This window comes from Octopus bimaculoides, chromosome 4 (assembly GCF_046866305.1).
Source record: "Octopus bimaculoides isolate indiv1 chromosome 4, ASM4686630v1, whole genome shotgun sequence".
In the NCBI taxonomy this organism is placed as follows: domain Eukaryota; kingdom Metazoa; phylum Mollusca; class Cephalopoda; order Octopoda; family Octopodidae; genus Octopus; species Octopus bimaculoides.
Genome location: NC_142931.1, coordinates 107,583,437 through 107,604,328, shown reverse-complemented (window position 1 = coordinate 107,604,328; position 20,892 = coordinate 107,583,437). Strand labels below are relative to the sequence as shown.

At 36.9% G+C, this 20,892-nt stretch overlaps 1 protein-coding gene across 1 annotated transcript in view; it reads left to right on the top strand.

Annotated features, from left to right (window-relative positions):
• The window catches only part of LOC106879427 (focadhesin), a 301,702-nt gene that overhangs the window by 161,087 nt on the left and 119,723 nt on the right, over positions 1-20,892 (top strand). The window contains exons 21-22 of the mRNA XM_089351161.1: positions 16,208-16,296; positions 20,304-20,345. Coding sequence (XP_089207287.1) covers positions 16,208-16,296; positions 20,304-20,345 — 131 coding nt within the window. The remainder of the gene's footprint in view (positions 1-16,207; positions 16,297-20,303; positions 20,346-20,892) is intronic.

The window sequence follows — 20,892 nt, the reverse complement described above, 5'->3', positions numbered from 1 at the left end:
TAGGTGAGGCAATATAGAGACTTGGGATGGGTGAGTGGGCAGGGTGAGGTGACTAACAAATGATGGAGTGAAATATAGGAGAGGCTCAGGAATACGGGTTGCAATAGATATGTGTGAGTATTGAGAATAATTGCTGGTGAGTGAAGAGATGGTGATGGAGGGCAGCACACTTCATCCCATGTCTTCCTGGATCTACTCCACAACTTCCATCCACTTTAAGTGATCAACACCTTTTTATGCAACTGTCCTTATTCACATGCATCACATAACAAAACCAGACCAGTCTCAGTCTTCTCTCTTGTACACTGCATCTAATTCCAGTTATGCTTAACTGTATTCTCAATGCACTAGCACTCTCTTGCACATGTACACTGACATTGCACATCCAGCAGAGCATACCAGCTTCATTCCTTCCTAATCTTTACATCTCCTCTGCATTCAGGGCTTATGTCTTGCAACCATGTAGCATTGTAATTCATACACATACATGATACACTCCACCTTTCACTCAGAGAGGGGGAGAGAGAGAGAGAGAGAGAGAGAGAGAGAGAGACCTTCTGTTGCCAAAAGAAGTAAAAGCTCTCTGAACTTTATATATATTTCATCATTCTTATATGTAACTGAAATGTGTCTACTCTTTTGTGGCAGTCGCATGTAATTTCAAGAATATTTTGTTATTTGTAGAAAGTTAAACAACTGTTAAAAGTTCACTCATCAGTCTTCGCTATTGTTAATTTTATTTGAAATTTCTCTTCAACATGATTTATTAAATATAATAAATGTCTTAAAATTCTGTTTTCTGTCTCCAACAAATATGTTCAACGACTTTGTTCCTCTTTTACATATAACTGAATTTTTATTTTTTATTATAGTAGGCGTAAATGATGATAATAATAATAATATGGAAGTGTTATCATGTATAAGTTTTGTGTTGATGTAAAAGATGGGCTACTGCAAATATTCTGCTTGACACCACAGATTTGTTTGTCAGTTGTTTGATCTTAACCAGTTGAGCATGTCCCTTGGTGGTTAGCAATATGTACATCTCTGATCATGAGCAGAAATAGAGGGGAAGTATCATAGCCATGTGTGGAGAAGAATTCTTGAATTCTTTGGGGTTTGAATACTTCATCTCTGGAAACATGAGTCTTTCATTCAACATCCCTAAACAGCCCTTATTCAGGGACCTTTTAAACAGGATGGGCTACTTGACCTGAAGAAAATTCTAACTGGGCCCCATCTGCAAGGTCATGTGCTGTTTATTTTGATATAAGATTACCAATTCGCACATATATGGTTGTGATGCATGTGCCTTGTGTACCCTTATCAGACAAGTTGTCATGATGGCTATATTGGGCTCCATATATTTGTACTCCAATGTCACTTTGATGACATGCGCTGCTCTCTAACATAATAATAATAATAATAAATAATGATTTCAAATTTTGGCACAAGACAAACAATTTCAGGGGAGAAAGTAAGTCACTTAGATCTACCTTGGTGCTCAATTGGTACTTATTTTATCAACTCTACTAGGATGGAAGGCAAAGTCCATCCTGGTAGCGTTTGAACTCAGAATGTGAAGACTGATAAAATACCACTAGACATTTTGTCCAATGTGTTAATGATTCTGCCAGCTTGCTGCAATAATAATAATAATAATAATAATAGATAAACAGTGCATGACCTTGCAGGTGGGGCCCAGTTAGAATTTTTTTCAGGTCAAGTAGCCCATCCTGTTTAAAAGGTCCCTGAATAAGGGTTGCTTAAGGATGTTGAATGAAATGCTCATGCTTCCAGAGATGAATTATTCAAAACCCAAAGAATTCCTCTCCACACATGGCTATGATGCTTCCCCACTATTTCATGATCAGAGATGCACATATCGCCAGCCACCAAGGGACATGCTTAATTGGTGAAGATCAAACAACTGACAAGCAAATTCGTAGTGTTGAGCAGAATATTTGCTATAGCCCATCTTTAACACCAAGACAAAGCATGTACATAATAACTGGGAATGGTACAATTGGTGATGATGCTGAGAGAGTCGAAGGACATGGAAATCAGGTGTAATCCACCAGACATGAAAACAGCTCGGAAGTGGAAAGCAGAAACAGAGACTGATGACATCTTATCTTCTCTTACACACCGAGATATGGTGGGTGCAACACAAAATCATCGGAAGGGACTTGGTTTTGGCGCAGATCAGTTCAGACCGTTTGCAAATATGATGCGGAGTGAGCGCAAATCTGTTGTTAGCAACAGCGTCAAAATGAAGGAAGCAAAGAGAAAAGAGCTTCATTTGATCCAATGTATTCAAGAAGGACAGATGATGAGATGGGAAGAACATGTTGTTGAGAGAAAAAAAAGCTGGGATGAGATATGGAGGTGGACCACATCTCGGCTAAGTTTTCTGATTTGTTTATCCTATGATGTCTTGCCATCACCTGCAAATCTAGTAAGATGGAACGTCTCAGAGAATGATATAAGCAAACGCACAAAGGTCGGAACACTGAAACATATTCTTTCCAACTGTTCCTTAGCATTGAACAGGTATACATGGAGACACAACCTGGTCCTTAAGGTTTCTTGAAACCAAATTGATCTCAACAACAGAGAAAAAACCCGTTGAAAGTACCAACTAGAGATTTCATTACCTCCATGCACTCAGGACAGCGGATCCATTTCAAAAAGAACAAGAAACTTCCTGTGAGCGATGAAAAGGGGAACTGTTATTGGGCGGTGACTGCAGATTTACCAGGGTGCCAAGGACTCTTTCCCTTCCCATTTACAAAAAAAGCGGACATTTTAATGTGGTGTGAAGGAAAGAAAGTTGTGAATCTAGTCAAGTTAACGGTTCCTCATGAAGATAACATGGATGACGCTCGGGCTCGAAAGATTGACCATTATGTAAACCTCCTCAAAGGATGTGAAGATGCAGGCTGTAAAGCAGAGCATTTTCCAATCTAAGTCGGATGTAGAGGGTTTGTTGGACACAGTGTGAGACGACTGTTGTTATCATTAGGCCTAACTCATTGTAAAGTAAATACCACCATGACCGATATCCAAACTATAGTGGAAAAGGCTAACCATTGGATTTGGTTAAAAAGAGACGATGGGTGATGGCTAGAAGAATATTGAGCTTTATTTAATAACCAGTTGATCTAGCAAGCAGGGCCTCATATCAGTGAGGAGGGGCCAGTGCACATTGATGCCATCGAGAGGTAGGCCCCAAAACGGCACACATTCTCTCCTGATGACCCCATACACTTGCTGGCTTCTGATATGCAGAGTTCTCAACTGGTAGCACTTGCATGTGCAAGATATTTGCAAAACAATATTATTATTATAACGCGGTGAGCTGACAAAGTCATTCGCATGCCGGGCGAAATGCTTAGCGGTATTTCATGTCTTTACATTCTGAGTTCAAATTCCACCGTGGTTGCTTTGCCTTTCCTCCTTTCAGGGTCAATAAATTAAGTACCAGTTGCATACTGGGGTCGATCTAATCGACTGGCCCCCTCCCTCAAAATTTCAGGCCTTGTGCTTATAGTAGAAATTATTATTATTATTATTATCATTATTATTATTATTATTATTATTATTTATGCCTACTATATTAAAAAATAAATATTCAGTTATATGTAAAAACAGGAACAAAGTTATCGGAGATAGAAAATCGAATGTTAAGACATTTATTATATTTAATAAATCATGTTGAAGAGAGATTTCAAATAAAATTAACAATAGCAAAGACTGATGAGTGAACTTTTAACAGTTGTTTGACTTTCTACAAATAACAAAATATTGTTGAAATTACATGTGACTGCCACAAAAAAGTAATAACATTTTCGGTTAACTATATTATAATGGAAAAAGCTGCTTATTAACTAGGTGTGTAACAGTTGCTAAAAGTACTGAAAGAAAGCAATTATTAAAAGCTTGACCATCTGGGATTATCTGGACTGATTTTGGCCATTTTCTTTTTTAAATTAAAAACCATGGGAGAAGCCTTTTTGGTAAAAAAAAAAAAAAATTGTAAGTATTTTGTCTACCCCAGAAATATGAAAGGCGGAGTTAACCCCAGTAGGATGTGAACTCAAAAAGTAAAGACCCAAAAGAAAGGCTGCAAAGCATTTTTGCAATTCTATAACAATTCTGTAGACTTCACGCTTTAATAAGAATAATAGTCCTTCCTACTATGGGCACAAGGCCTGAAATTTGGAGGAGAGCATTGTAAATTACATAAACCGCAGTGCATAATTAGTATTTATGTCTTCAACCCCAGAAGGAGGAAAGGAAAAGTTGACTTTGCTGGAATTTGAATTCAGAGTGTAAAAACATAAAACACTGCTAAGCGTTTCATCTGGTGTACTAATGATTCTGCCAGTTCGCCAACTTAATAACAATAATAATAGTAATTCTTTCTACTAAAGGCACAAGGCCTGAAATTTTAGGGGAGGGAACCAGTCAATTAGATTGATACTAGTGTTTCACTGGTACTTGATTTATCGACCCCCAAAAGGATGAAAAGCAAAGTCAACCTTGGCAGAATTTGAACTCAGAACGTAAAGATGGACGAAATACTGCTAAGCACTTTACCTGGCATGCTAATGAATCTGCCAGCTCACCACCTTAACAATAAGAAGAACAAGAACAAGAAGTTTGGGCCATTATTTCATGCATGCATTTCAGTATATAGACTTGGTTAAAAAAAAGATGTCAGATTCATATTAAAGCAGTTCTTTATTCTTTATCTTGTATTAGCCATCATGGCTAAAGCCATGTTGGAATATTGCATTCAGTGTATGTTTTATTTCATTTATTTATTTATGGAGATTAAAATACATTAAGAAATAAATTAAAAAAAGCAAAAAACATCTAGATCTCTCTATCTTAAATGACACATGCCAATATGTCTATCTTGCATTCAGTCAAATGGAAACACAACTTGATAGCAAGATCATTTGCAAACTGTACGCGTTTTGTGTTTTACTTTTGTAAGAAAAACTGTAAAAGAAATGTTAAGCCTGTACTTCTATTATTTCCTGCTACTTTGTAATAATTTTTGTGGTTTTTATTTTCTTTGTTACTTTACCACACGTTCATGTTTGATTAAGCTATTTTTAGTGTTGTATACTTTACGCCTATCATTTGAATTTGTGTGGGGTATTAGTTAAAGCATGGCTATGTGGTTAAGAGTGGAGGCGCAATGGCCCAGTGGTTAGGGCAGCGGACTCGCGGTCATAGGATCGCGGTTTCAATTCCCAGACTGGGCGTTGTGAGTGTTTATTGAGCGAAGACACCTAAAAGCTCCACGATACTCCGGCAGGGGATGGTGGCGAACCTTGCTGTATTCTTTCACCACAACTTTCTCTTACTTCCTGTTTCTGTTGTGTCTGTAATTCAAAGGGTCAGCCTTGTCACACTGTATCACACTGAATATCCCCGAGAACTATGTTAAGGGTACACGTGTCTGTGGAGTGCTCAGCCACTTGCACGTTAATTTCACGAGCAGGCTGTTCCGTTGATCAACTGGAAACCCTCGACGTCATAAGCGACGGAGTGCCAACAACAACAACAACAACAATGTAGTTAAGAGGTTTTCTTCACAAGTATGTGATTCCAGGTTGGTTCCTTCTAAGTGACACACTGAGCAAGTTATTTTGTTTTATAGCTTTGGCTTGACCAGTGCCTTGAGTGGAATTTGTTGATGGAAAATAATATATGTGCATGTGTGTGTGTGTGTATATATATATATATATATATATATATCCAGCTGAGTAAAAAGTAAACAATGTTTTGAAACATGAAATTCATCACAATATATTTCAACAATGCAGAAATTTTATTCATCAAAGTAAGTACCATTACAATCAACACATTTTTGCCAATGATTTACAAGTTTCTTTATTCTCGTAACATAAAAATATGGAGTTCTGGAGCTGATGAACCCTTTGAACAAACATTCAGTATCTGTTTGATTTTTGAACTTCTCTCGCAGGAAACCATTACAGTGCTTGAAAAAGTGGTAGTCGGTCAGAGAAAGGTCTGGGGAATAAGCTGGGTGGGGAAGAACTTTGTTGCCATGTTCTCTCAACTTCGAGAGCATCATTAGGGAAATGTGTGGTTGAGCATTGTCATGAGGAATGATTGGCCTCCTTCTGTTGACCAGTCTGGGACGCAGGAGTACCACTTCTTCATTCATTTTGGCAATTTCAATGATACTACAGGTTGTTATTCAGGCGCTCAACTAAATCTACTGCATCTTATAGCAGAGACAGCTAGAGCTATAGTAGGAGATATCTAGAGCTATAGTAGGAGATACTTCCCTAAGGTGATGCATAGTGTGACTGAACCCAAAACCATGTGGTTGGGAAATAAACCTCTTATCCACACAGCTATACTTGAGCCTAGTAATACTAATTATTTTTCAAAGGAAGTATATTTAATACTCTAAAATATAATTAAGTAACACAAATTTGCAATAAATGTATGTTATTGATTTTCTAAATTTTGTCAACATGATCACAATCAACCCCATTGAAAAAATATCTCTGCAAAATTTCATACGAAAAAAATGGAAGGGTGGTGGTAAATCTTTAGAAAATCATGACCTTCTTCTGCACTTCTTGTATTCATTCTTTCTGCATCTCACTTTTACTCTCTCCTCTCTTCCCTATTTATGATACAAAGCATGACTGGAGAAATCAATTGATATGCTGTGTTTTATTCATCCCAGCAGCTATATGTAATATCAGTAATTGTACTATTCACTACTTCCTAAGCACCAGAGGAGAGATATTTCCTTGTGGCAGATGACTAGTGAATACACATTATCGACAAAGTGCAAGAAGGCCAAAATATACCTAGTATTATCACTAGCTGTTGCCAGAATGACTTTGTGTTTTTCAAACAGTACATCTAAGAAGCAATTTTCTCTCAGACAAAAATTCTACAGCAACATGCCTCTCAACAGTGTATATATATTAAATTCAATATATGGATGGTTGTTTTAAATTAACGCTGTTTCAATAGTGTACACTTAGGAAAAAAGGAGAAAGCTTTTAAATAGTTTGGAATTAGTTAATGTGCAGCCTAAGATCTGCCACTGACAGAAAATATCTCAGCTAAATTCATCCCTATTGACACAAAGCACTCTTTAAATGATTTAGATAGTTTGGAAATAGATGATGTACAGAGTGAGGGCTGTCACTGATAGAAAATATGCTAGCTTAATTTATGTATTTTGCATCTAAGAAAAAATATCACCTAACAAAACATTTAACTCGGCATATCTATTTACAACAAATGGCTTTTTTGTTAAAGGTACAAATAACATTGTTTTCTTTTAAAATTTATTTTATTGATTATCTTTTGTTGTGGCAGTGATGCATCTCACATTTTAATATTGTCTATCACCATTGTATTTGATGTTTGCTCATCTTAGCCTGAGGGTTAGTCACAAACTTCTTGTGTATTATTTATTTATTTATTCACAACAACTAACTTTTATAAAACTTTTTTTTTTTTTTTCTTATCATTTTTCCTCCTATCTTCTATTCATATATTTTCTTGTTTTAGTTAGTGCACTTTGTTTATGCCATTTTCTCAGAAATTGTTTTGATAATTTTTCTTGTTGTGGCTAAGTTGTTTTTTTTTTTTTTTGCTGTTTCTTTGTATGTTTAGCGGTCGGTGGAGTGTTTTGTTTTATTGCTTTTAGTACAACTAGTTGATATTTCTAAAAAATAAACAAAAATTTTACAAAAATGTATTACAATGAAATATATTTGCAAAAGTCATACAAGGAAATTAGATAAACAACTTTATTGCTCACTAGAAAATTAGATTTTTCATACCTGTCAAACTTGGTTCTTTTCTTTTCAAATCACACAAATGAGCACAGTTTTATAAGAAATACTAACAACAAAATATATAATATACTATAAATTATTTCCAAAGATGACACTGTCTTCCTGATGAATTAAGAATTTGAAATAGTATACTACTCAGATAACCAACAATTTTATTGTTGGCCTCCAACAGTTTTTGTGCATTTAGGATGGATATTATTGAATTAACTCTTTAATGTTGTTGTTGTCATTGTTGTATAACACCAGATCAGTTGTGAGAGTCTCGCTTTGTTTCTTCAAGTAGTGGATTATATTATCCAATGTATTTACTTTTCTAAGATTATATTTTGAAGTGAGAGGGAAATTTGGCTGCCGTTTCTACCAAGGCAGGTCATTATATAGGAACTCTCTCATTGGTTTGGGGCTGCAACTTTGTTGTTTTTTGATTGATCACTGGAATGGTAAAGCTTGAACAAATCTCACTCATTCATTTGGTTTACATCTGTTTTTCCATGCTAGCATGAGTTACATGAATATATTATTGAAGCATTGTTTTACAGCTAAGTGTCTTTCTTCTTCCTAACCCTTACTCGTAGGGGTTTCATGTTTCACATGTCTTTAAAGGGCCACACACACACACACATATATATGTGCCTACTTAACATGGCTGTATGGTTAAGAAGTTTGCTTCAGAAATATGTAACTATGTGATTTTGGTATCAATCCTGCTGCAAAATAAGCTCTGGGTTTTTCAAAACTATGCAAGTTCATTTGGTAAATGGAAACTAAACGAACCCTGTCACATATACACACACACATATATTGACATCATTCTTCATGATTTAGCATCCACTTTTCCATGCTTGCAGGGAGCAGATGCAATTTGTTGAGGTATTTTCTACAGTTGGATGCCTTTTCTGTTGCCAAACTCACCTGTTTCCAAGTAACATAATATTTCCAAAAACAGTCTTAAGTATCCTGAAATTTTCACAGAAAACTGGAAATAAACAACAATGCCTGTATGATGGTGATGTTCATTTACAACCATCACATGATGTCAAAACAAGAGTACAAACATACAGACTCATGCACCACATATAACATAATCAGTAATGCTACATCACAGAGACAGTGCAACATTGAGCCAAAGCTTAAAACTCCATGTAAAATTCCCTTCAGTCATGAAATTTCGCCTAGAAAGTTCCCTTCCAAGGCACAAGTCTAGGCAAGGTTGTTTAAGGAAGACCAGCAGTCGCCCATGCATACCAGCCTCCCTTCTCCATGCCACCAGTGTTATCCAAGGGAAAGGTAAAGGCCAATACAGCTTGGCACCAGTGATGCCGCGACTCATTTCTACAGCTGAGTGAACTGGAGTAACATGAAATGAAGTGTCTTGCTCAAGAACACAACACAGCCCAGTCCAGGAATCGAACTCACTACCTCATGATTGTGAGCCTGACACTCTAACCACAGAGCCATGCACCTTTATAAAACTCCATGTCCATCCTTGTATATCCAAATTTCAGTTATTAGAGGTTATTTGTCCTCCCATTTGGCTGTTCTGGCACCTTTTCTAATATTTTAACCTATCACTTCCTAGCTTGAAGCTGCCTCTCTCAGGAACCCCATGCATGTTGTAAAGTGGTCAGCCATTAGGAAGAGCATTAAGCCATTCCTTGGGCCCACAGGATCCTGTCAAACTGTCCAACCCATGCCAACATGGAATATGGATGGTAAATAATTATAATAATAATGATGATCATGATGTTGCTCTTGTTTCTGATCGACTTTTTGCAACACAAATTCATAATCAAAATGTTGCTTACTATATTTTCTAAGGAAATTATAGCTGATTCTTAATGACTATTACAGTAACTATTTTCTCAAATCCAAAAGCATGGAATTATAGTAATGTAATACCTGATCAAGAAAAAGAAAAGCTAGTCACAGTTTGGGCTGACCTGGGGCTAAACAATATAAACTCAATTGAATTATTTTAGAGTAGAACTTCTTAGCCATTATGATGCACTCTCCTGTTGAAGACAATGTATGAGTTTTTATCTTTAGCCAAATGACCTGGTAAATTGATACATTTGTAGTAATCAAGAGTGTGTGCTGTATATTACCTTACTTCCTTCATCAAATCGGCGTTACCTGAACAGGTCAACAGTGTACTACACATCAAGTGCCGAAATGATCACAAAGCAACGTGAAATGAAGTATTTTACTCAAGAATACACAGCTTCACCTGACGTAGGAATTGAAACCACGGATGCAAGATTGTGAGCCCAACACCCTAGCCACTAGGCCATGCATCCTCTTGATACTTACTCAAATACTGGTATGGGAGCTAAACCTGGACAATTAACACAAGCTAAAAAACAGTAGTGCATGGTTATGATCAAAAATGTTTATAAATAGTTTATAAATAAAGGTTTCTAATTTAATTCTAGTTTGGTATTATGTACATGTCCAGTACTATGATACTTGAAGCTTATTGGGGATCAAATGAGTTTGAAACCTCCTCTAGGTGTAAATAATTATAGAATATTTCTTCTTTGATACTGCAGACTTCAATTTATATATATATATATATATATATATATATATATATATATATACTAACAGTATAACCCGACCTTCTCCGGGTGTGACTTATTATGCCATCTACGATAAGTCTTGCTAGCTGAAAATCAACTAAAAAAGAAAGCCTTACAACGAAAAAACCCTTATGATGTAAATATGTTCATAATTCAAAAGATGATGAAATTAATAGGGAAAGTCTGAAGGCTGTTTTGCGTAAAATTATTAAGCATACGTAAATTTCATCCGTGTAATTGGCTATAGAAATGCTTGTGCAAAACAACTTTTTGCGCTGCCCTGATTATACATAGCAGGGTAATCCCTTTTCACAGGAGCTAGGATGGCAATTTGTAATGAAACAATTGCTGGTGATCTGTTGCTAAACAGTTTTGCCAGAATTCTATCAGATTGGGCAGAAGGTGTTGATGCACCATTTTGCATTATGTTCAAAGTAGCTACTGGAATGTGGTGAATTGCTGCAGTCTGTGGCTGTCATTTTAAACTGGTTGCTGTCTTTCCCCAGCAAACTCTCTTCTTTGGAGACATAATCTATGTATATATTAAACAGAACAACAAAAGTTATAATAGATGGCAGGGTCGGTACTTTTCACATATCTGTAATTTTTCAGATTAACACCCGCACAATTACCCAACCCTAATCCTAACACTAACCCTAAACCTAACCCTAACCTTAAAAAACGTAACCGTAACATTAATCCTAAACCCTTACCCTGACCCTAAAACCCTAACCTTAACACCCAAGTGAAAATCATGGTAAATTTACAAAACATTGACGAACATGAGTTATATTTTACTGAATGATTGTGTACTTGCACGTGTATGCTTTTGAGAGAGCGAGAGAGGAAGAGGTAGAGAGGGGGAGAGAAAGGAATAGGGATAGTTAAAAGTTTTCTTATGACTGCTTCTCTTCACTGCCTATTACTTCATTAGAAATCTAAGGATGCACATAAGCACATAATAGAGAAAAATGAAACAAATATGGACAACTTGCTCCGAAACACCAGCGAGTGGGGAACACTTCTCAAAAATAACTTGCAGTTGTTTCCTTCAAAATTCCTACATGCTTGAAATGTACATACATCAAGGTACATTTGTACAAAATTTCATGAAAAAATATTCATTTTCCTGGAAGTTAAGAGGAATTTAAGTGAAATTTCCGAATATTGTACCCCACCCCCTTCCAAAACACTTTCACCGAAATTTTTTGTATATTTGGAATCTACATGATAAATAATATATGCATAGAAAATTTCATAAAAAAATATTCATTTTTATGAAAGTTATGACCTTCCAAAGTTGGGGGATACAACTCTGTAGTTATGCCATCAATGTTTTGTAAATATACCACGATGTGAATGATTGTGTTTACTTGCACGTGTATACGTTTGAGAGAGCGAGAGAGGAAGAGGGGGAGAAATGAATAGAGATTGAGAGCAATGTGTATGTTGTTGTCACAGGTCGTGTATGTGTGGTTGTGTGTGTTTTTACGTATCTATGTTATGAAAAATAGGTAAAAAAGAATAGGCGCAGGAGTGGCTGTGTGGTAAGTAGCTTGCTTACCAACCACATGGTTCCGGGTTCAGTCCCACTGCGTGGCACCTTTGGCAAGTGTCTTCTACTATAGCCTCGGGCCGACCAAAGCCTTGTGAGTGGATTTGGTAGACGGAAACTGAAAGAAGCCTGTCGTATATATGTATATATATATGTGTGTGTTTGTGTGTCTGTGTTTGTCCCCCCAACATCGCTTGACAACCGATGCTGGTGTGTTTACGTCCCCATAACTTAGTGGTTCAGCAAAAGAGACCGATAGAATAAGTACTAGGCTTACAAAAGAATAAGTCCTGGGGTCGATTTGCTCGACTAAAGGTGGTGCTCCAGCATGGCCGCAGTCAAATGACTGAAACAAGTAAAAGAGTAATACTGAGATGAAAGTTTAATCTATGACGTTGTATGTATCACTTTCTCTCTCTCTCTCCCTCTCCCTCTTTTACTCTTACTCTCTATATTTTTATGTTGAGCGCGTGTGTAAGAATGGCGTTCCAGGTAGAAGGGATGAAATATAAAAGTTGCTAGATACAACAGCCAAATCTCCCTTAAATCACACAAAGTAAACGGAATTTTAAAAATCTAATCACTGCACTGGAAAGTTCACACTGAGAAAATTCCATTGATGTAAAAAATTTTTACGAAAAAGTGGAAAATGTGGATTTCTATAAACTTTCAAAAAGGCTTCACACAGACACACAACTTCAGCTTTATATATTAAGATATATACAAAAATAAGAGGAATGACCAGGAAAAGTGGACTCCTATATGCTAGAGATAGATGCCGAATCATCTAACCACGAAAATATGTTCTCAGTAAAAATTTAGCAACACAACAGACTGAAAAGAGCAAGACAAATGAAAAAATAGATTCGGCATCTATTTCTAGCATATAGGAGTCCACTTTTGCTGGTCATTCCTCTTATTTTTGTGTGTAATATAATTTTAATTTTCGGATTTTTTAATATGCTAGACCACTGGTTTTAATTGATTAATATCAATTTCTACCCTTTTTAATAAATTTTATATATATATATATATATACTCTTTTACTCTTTTACTTGTTTCAGTCATTTGACTACGGCCATGCTGGAGCACTGCCTTTAGTCGAGAAAATCGACCCCAGGACTTATTCTTTGTAAGCAGCCTAGTACTTATTCTATCGGTCTGTTTTGCCGAACCGCTAAGTTACAGAGACGTAAACACACCACCATCGGTTGTCAAGCGATGTTGGGGGACAAACACAGACACACAAACACACACACACATATATATATACATATATACGACGGGCTTCTTTCAGTTTCCGTCTACAAAATCCACTCACAAGGCTTTGGTTGGCCTGTGGCTATAGTAGAAGACACTTGCCCAAGGTGCCACGCAGTGGGACTGAACCCGGAACCATGTGGTTGGTAAGCAAGCTACTTTATTTCATTTCAATTTGCCATAAAGGCAGTACACAGAGAGTAGCTACAGGCTGGAAAAAAACATTAATGAGATGAAATGGATGATAAATATGATGGTATAATGAGAGAAGGCAAAAGCCGCCCGCCGAACTTTGCTTCTCTATAACACTGTTCTTTATAAAATTAAATTTTCACATTGAGGCTATGAACCTCGTACATAAAAAGTCATAAATTAAGGCATTTGCCTCTTAAGATTTTTCATTACACAATATGAAGCACTCGTCCTCTTAGGTTTTTTCGCCCGATATAGCCTTCGCTTCTCTCAAGCAAAACGATGGGTCTGGGTCGGGCCACTTTTCAATACTGAATTCGCCGAGGGGGAAGGAATTCACCAATACACTTATGTGCCTACTCGAGCACCGGCCGTGCCTCGTTCTTTTTTTCTTTTTCTTTGAGGCCACTGGAGTAGGGCGTACTTCCGCCTTTGCCGGAAGGTCCTCCTCCTCCCCCACGATTTTCGGTGGGCAACCATTGTTGCCCACCTTCTTCCTTTTTTTCCTTTTTTCAAGGAGGTTTCCACCTCCTCGACTTCCTCCGTCTCTCCCTCCACTGGGGGAGCGGGGGGAACAACATTTGTTAACTGTTCCAGGACCTTACTCTGGTCCTGGGGACAGTCTTTCTTGATATGACCGGGCTTCAGACACCGGTGGCACTTGGGTTTACGTCCCTCAAGAATTACCGGATATTTCTGGCCGGCCATCCTCAAAAAATCCGGAAATACCAGATCCCTGGCTGATTGGGTCCACAGGGTCAAAACCGCTTTTGCCCCAACCCAATCAGCGTAGGTAAAATTTTCACATTTAAGAGCTTTGCTCCACTGCCACCCAGACCCCGTCGCATAGTATCCTCTATCCAATCAGGTTCTATACTGGGTGGCAGCCCACAGATCCAAGCCCTAGTTAATTTCTTCCCACAGTATGTGGGAAGAAACAGAATTTTTTCCCCTTCTAAGGGCTGGCTCGCAAACTTGCGAGCCACCTCAGGGGTGTCAAATAGCAACCTAACCGTCTCATATGTTACACCCCTTGCCATAAACTTAATAGTTGGCAAATATTCTGCCAACTCGTTTTCAATTTCAATTTTGGGAAAGACCGTAATGATGTCGAGTAACCTAGAGTAGGTCCGTAACACCACCGTTCTTTCCCTGAAATCATTTAACCACTTCTTGGGTGGGATAATATCCCACTCCACAGCAGTGGCCTTGTTTTTCTTTATGTTCTCTGCCATGATAAAAATGTCCACATAAAAATTAAACAACGAAAAATTTTAAAAACAGGCAAAAAGAGAAAACAGTTCAAAAAAGCGGAAGAAATAAAATAAACAGTTTGTACTAAAAAAAGTTCATAAAAGAAGGAGAAAGGAAATACAACAGTTCAGAAAGAATAAATAAAATATAAAGTTCCAGGCAGAATAACAAATTTTCAGGCCACAACGGTACTCCGGCCCGATTTGATCCCGGCTCCGCTGCAGTCGTCACTTTGCTGGTAAAAATTAGATCCTTTGCGTAGTTCCACGTGGTGTAGTTCAAAGCAAGAGGAAGACTTTTCTTTAAATTTATTAGCTTTCAAAACTTGGTTTGAAAACAATAAATTCCTTTTCTGTTTTAAACAAAGTTCACAATATTCATTTATAGTTCTCAATTCAAGGCTTGAAAACAACAAACATTTACAAACTAAGTTCACAAATTTTGGAGGAGTGATAGCTCCAAAACATTCTTCTCACCGCTAAGTGAGACATTAAGCACAACTGCTGGCAGACAAATGCGTGGAATTCAGTGGAGATTTCTTGTTCAACATTAATATAAATAAATACGAGCAACAAACCCCCACTAAATCCAAAAAGACACAAAAGTCTTACCTGTAGTTGTACGTCAAAATTCACGACACTGGCATTGAGCGACGCTACAACAGGAGCAAAAACAAACACGTCTGCTTGCTACTTGCCACACAGACACGCCTATATATATATATATATATTTATATATATTCTTTTATCCTTTTACTTGTTTCAATCTTTTGACTATAGCCATGCTGGAGCATTGCTTTAAAGGGGTTTTTTAGCTGAAGAAACTGACCCTAGTGCTTAATCTTTGTAAACCTACTACCTATTTTATTGGTCTATTTCACCGAACTGCTTGGTTATGGAAATGTAAACACACAAACAGCGGTTGTCAAGCAGTAGTGGGGGGACAAATACAGACACACACAGACAGATATATGCACATATATATATGTATATATAACAGGCTTCTTTCAGTTTCCTTCTCCCAAATCCACTCACAAGGCTTCCTCAGCCCAAGACTATAGTTGAAGACGCTTCCCCCAAGGTGCCATGCAGTGGGATTGAACCTGGAACCATGTGGTTGCGAAACAAATTTCTTACCATACAGCCACGCCTGCACGCATATATATATATATATATATATATATAATTTTTTTTCCCCCCATTTTCATATTTTCAGTTCATGGTCTAAAATAGTAAAATCTTTTATGCTCCATGATTAACATCATTATACTCATCATCATAACCATCATCTTAGTCATCATCATCATCACCATCATTGGCATTGTTATCATCCCATCCTCATCATCAGCAGCTGCAGTTTTCGGATGGGGTTTCTTAATACATTCACATCGTTTGTTTGTTTTTTATATTGCCCTTGTTTTTTTATTATCTTTCTCTTTTATTTTATTTGTTTTTTTACTATTTTTTTCTTTCTTTTTTTTTTTTTCTTCTTAGGGGCGCCATGCAGAAATTGACCTTCAACTACAACATAACCAGATTCAAGAGGATGAAGTTTCTGCCAAAAAAAATAGTGCATGGTTATGGTAAGAAGTGTTTCAGCTTCTATAATAGAGATTGTCTACTCTTATTTCCCCTGTCTTTATCTCTGTTAATATGTGTGTGTGTGTGTGTGTGTGTGTGTGAACACGCACACACACGCAGAAATTTACATGCATATATACAGATTTACTTATGTCCATGGCTGTGTCTGTTGCCAGAACTCTATAAACGAGAATCAACTGTGACAGAAAGTCTAGAACTTTGTATACTTATATACTGGCAAAGTTGTCTGTGATGCCATAACAAATTCAGGAATGATTTTAGTAATTAAATCACATTTCTCAGACAATAGGCATACAATAAGTTAAGTAATGTAGATGACAAGTACATCAGACTGGCACAGCCACTACCAAATGTTGATTTAAGGTCAAAAGACTAACGGAAAAGAGAGGTCAAAGTGAAGTATAACAAATAATGTATTCATCTGTGTTAGCAATATCTATATTTTATGAAAGATATATATGTATTTATACATAGATAGATAAACAGATGCAGGCATGAGTAGGTGGCAGGAAGTTTGCTTTTCAACCACATGGTTCTGAGTTCAGTCCCACTGCATGGCACCTTAGGCGTGTGTCTTCTACTATAGCCTCAGGACGACCAAACCCTTGTGAGTAGATTTGTTGGAAGCCTGTCATATATATATATATATATATATATATATATATATATATATATATATATATATATATATATATATATATTATAATAATAATAATAATAAATGGAGCTACACTCTCTGAGTGGTTGGCGTTAGGAAGGGCATCCAGCTGTAGAAACTCTGCCAAATCAGACTGGAGCCTGGTGTTGCCATCCGGTTTCACCAGTCCTCAGTCAAATCGTCCAACCCATGCTAGCATGGAAAGCGGACGTTAAACGATGATGATGATGATGATGATGGAGCAAAACGCATATAAACAAAAGTTCTTTTAATTCCTACATATGTTTCAAAATATATGTGAACTCTACTCCAAAGAAGTAAGAGGTGCTGGAATTGCACATATATTCATCGTCAGGGAACCAACATACAGAAGCAAGACAAATGCGAAATGATAAGGTTACGTACGAGTTATAATATTATATGGCTAAGTAAGTGACCGTTAGAAACAAGAACGCTGGTTTTCATAGAGTTACTATGGGAGAGAGGCTGTAAACGCTATACCAAAGGTTTAAATTAAATGATTAAAATAGGGGAAGGCAAAATGGATCACAGTAAAATTAGTAAACAAAAGCATGGGAAAAGATGTAAGCTATAAGCTAAACAAGAGGTGGAGGAAGGGAGAGAATCCAAAGAATTCATTGTATATAATAATAATATATATATATATATATCTCACACACACCAACATATATATATATATATATATATATATATATATAACCTGTGTGTGTGTGTATTGTGAGCTTGAGTGAACTACTGCTATCTGTAGCAGACAAGTGTCCAGCACTGAAGGTGGGCAAAAATAGCTTGAAACTGGACGGTTTGTTGGTCCTGTCAAGTCACTAGAAAATGGTAGGGGTTTACTCTCCTGCTTGCAATATATGTTGGGTGCAGATTGCATCAATAACTAGCTAGAGGAAGCTTCATCTTGGGGTTAAAAATGGTAGTAACATCATTTTGTATGGAACAGCCATGCTGAAGTATATGTGTGTGTGTGTGTGTGAGAGAGAATCTTTGTGTTTGTCTCCCACCACCACTTAATAATCAATGTTGGTGTGTTTATGTTTCTGTAAATTAGCTGCTCAGCAAAAGAGACCAATTGAATAGGTACATGGTGTTAAAAAAAATGGGTTCTGAAGTTGATTTGCTCAACTAAAATTCTTCAAGTTGGTGCCCTTGCATGGCTACAATCTAATGACTGAAATAAGTAAAAGATAAAAGACGTGTGTATGTGTATATGTGTGCATATAAATAACTTGGTTGGTCATTGAAGTTACAAAGTTCACTTCACAACCAAGTGATTTCATATTCAATCTCACTGCATGGCATATTAGAGAAGTGTCTTCTACTACTACCCCAGGCCAAACAATGTTTTGTGAGTGGATTTACCAGACAGAAGCTAAAAGAGCCTCTTGTACATATATGTGCATGTATTTGCATCTCCATGTTTTGACATCGTGTGACAATTGTAAATGAGTGTCACCCTCATACAAGTGGTGTTCTTTGTTTCCAATCTTCTGTGAAACATGTCAGCCTGTAGATAATCAGCCCCAAGGAAATTTGACTTACCCATGCAAGCTTCAAGAAATGATGGGTGTGTGGTAAGAAGTTTGCTTCCCAACCACATGATTTCAGGTTCAGTCCCATTGTGTGGTACCTTGAGTCTTCTATTATATACCTGATTAATTTGATACCTTGCCAGCCTTATAATTTAAGGTCTAAGGAGAATAACACTTTTACCTTTTTAACATTTTATGTTTTACTTTTTCATTTCCAGTTTTTCATTTTCCATTTTTTAACCTTCCATGTTTTCTGTATGCTTCCTTCTCAATTTTTTGTGTTTCTCCTCTCATTCAATTTTTAGTTCATTATGGTATGTGGTTTGTGCCCGATGGATATGTTTGAGGCATTTCTCAACATGAAACTATTAGTAACACATAAAAACACGTATTATGTCTATGAAATAATTTTTTTTTTTTTTTTTTTCTCGAATACTGAATTGTGGTTAGAGCAGTGGGTAAATTAACCTTACATGGTTGGAAAATTTGTCAACAACCAGCCATGGGACTCAAACCTATGTCCCTCAAAGACTCCGACTGAATGCTTTACAGACAATATATATGATCTCTTTTCTAGTTTCCATCTAACAAATCTATTCATGAGACTTTGGTTAACCCAGGGCTATAGTAGAAGTTACTTGTCCATGTTGCTATGAGGTGGGGCTGGTTGGGAGTCAAGCTTCTTATTTTTATATATATATATATATATCATCATCATCATCATTATCATCATCATTATTTAACGTCCCCTTTCCATGCTGGCATGGGTTGGACAGTTTGACTGGGGAGTAGTGAACCAGATGGCTGCACCGGGCTCCAATCTGATCTGGCATAGTTCCTACAGCTGGATGCCCTTCCTAACGCCAACCACTCCGAGAGTGTAGTGGGTGCTTTTACGTGCCACCAGCATGAGGGCCACTCAGGCAGTACTAGCAACGGCCACCCTCAAATGGTGTTTTCCACATATCACGAGCACAATTGCCAGTAAGGCAACACTAGTAATAATCATGTTCGAATGGTACATTTTAGGTGCCACCGGCACTGGGGGCCATGATCATGCTCAGATGGTGCTGCTAGTGCTCCACTACCATGGGTGCCAGTCATGCAGTACTGTCATCGAATTCAATTTCGATTTCACTTGCCTCAACAGGTCTTTACAGGTTATGGTCTCACTTAGCCTGCTGGGTCTTCTCAAGTATAGCATATTTCCAAAGTCACTAGTCATTGCCTTGGTGAGGCCTAATGTTCAAAGGTCGTGCTTCACCACCTCATCCCAGGTCTTCTTGGGTCTACCTCTTCCACAGTTTCCCTCGACCGCTAGGGTGTGACTCTTTTTCACACAGCTATCCTCATCCATTCTGTAAATATATATATATATATATATAGTGTATAGGCTGGTGTGATGCATATATAACGTATATGTTCATATGTCCTTACTGCCATTCAAATGCAAGGATACAATTCCCACATACCTCATCATAGTCAAAATTGTTACAGGAATGATAAACTAAAATTCCAAATTCAGATGAAATATTCTTTCTGTTTATGAGTCTTTATTCTATTTCATTTACATATTTATCTTAATTTTGTTTCATTTTATTTTATATCTATACACTTATTTATTGAGTTCTATTCATCCTGTTAGTTCTGCCAAACCGCTGCTTATTTTAAATGATTTTCCAACTTTATTTTGAAAGCCTGCTCATCCAAATAATTCTGGATATAATGAACTGAATTTCTTTATTCTTTTCCTCTTTCTTTTTTTCTACAGGGTGCGAGATACACTGACTGGTGTAATAAAAGTTACATCAAGGTAAGCCATCAGTTTTGTTTATCATGAAATGATAAGTAATTATAGATAATTGATTGCTTGTGGCAACTTTATTGCTATGTAATTGATCTAACAAATACATAGCAATTAATATGGTCATTGAATACATAATCTGAATGTTAGCAACTTAATCAATTATAGTCCAGATTTTCATATTTATCATAATTAAATGTAATCAACAATCACTCGGCACTAGATTATGGCTGAATGCCATCCTCCATAAGTTTGCTGCCTGATCAAAGTTGACCTACAATCCCAACACATCTTTCTCTCTCCATCTTTTTCTTTTTTTTTTTTCCTTTTTTTTTGTGTTTCTTTCTCTCTCCATTTTTTCTTCTCCCTTTCTGTCAAAGAGTGTAGGCTCGAAACATCAAACTAATACACCTGCTTGTTGTTCCCTCACCTGTCTTCGTCAATTGTTTTCTGTACATTTGAACTATATATATGTGCATGTGTATACACACACGCACACACACACATACATTTATACATATGCACACACATTGTTCTTCATTCCATTTTATATCTG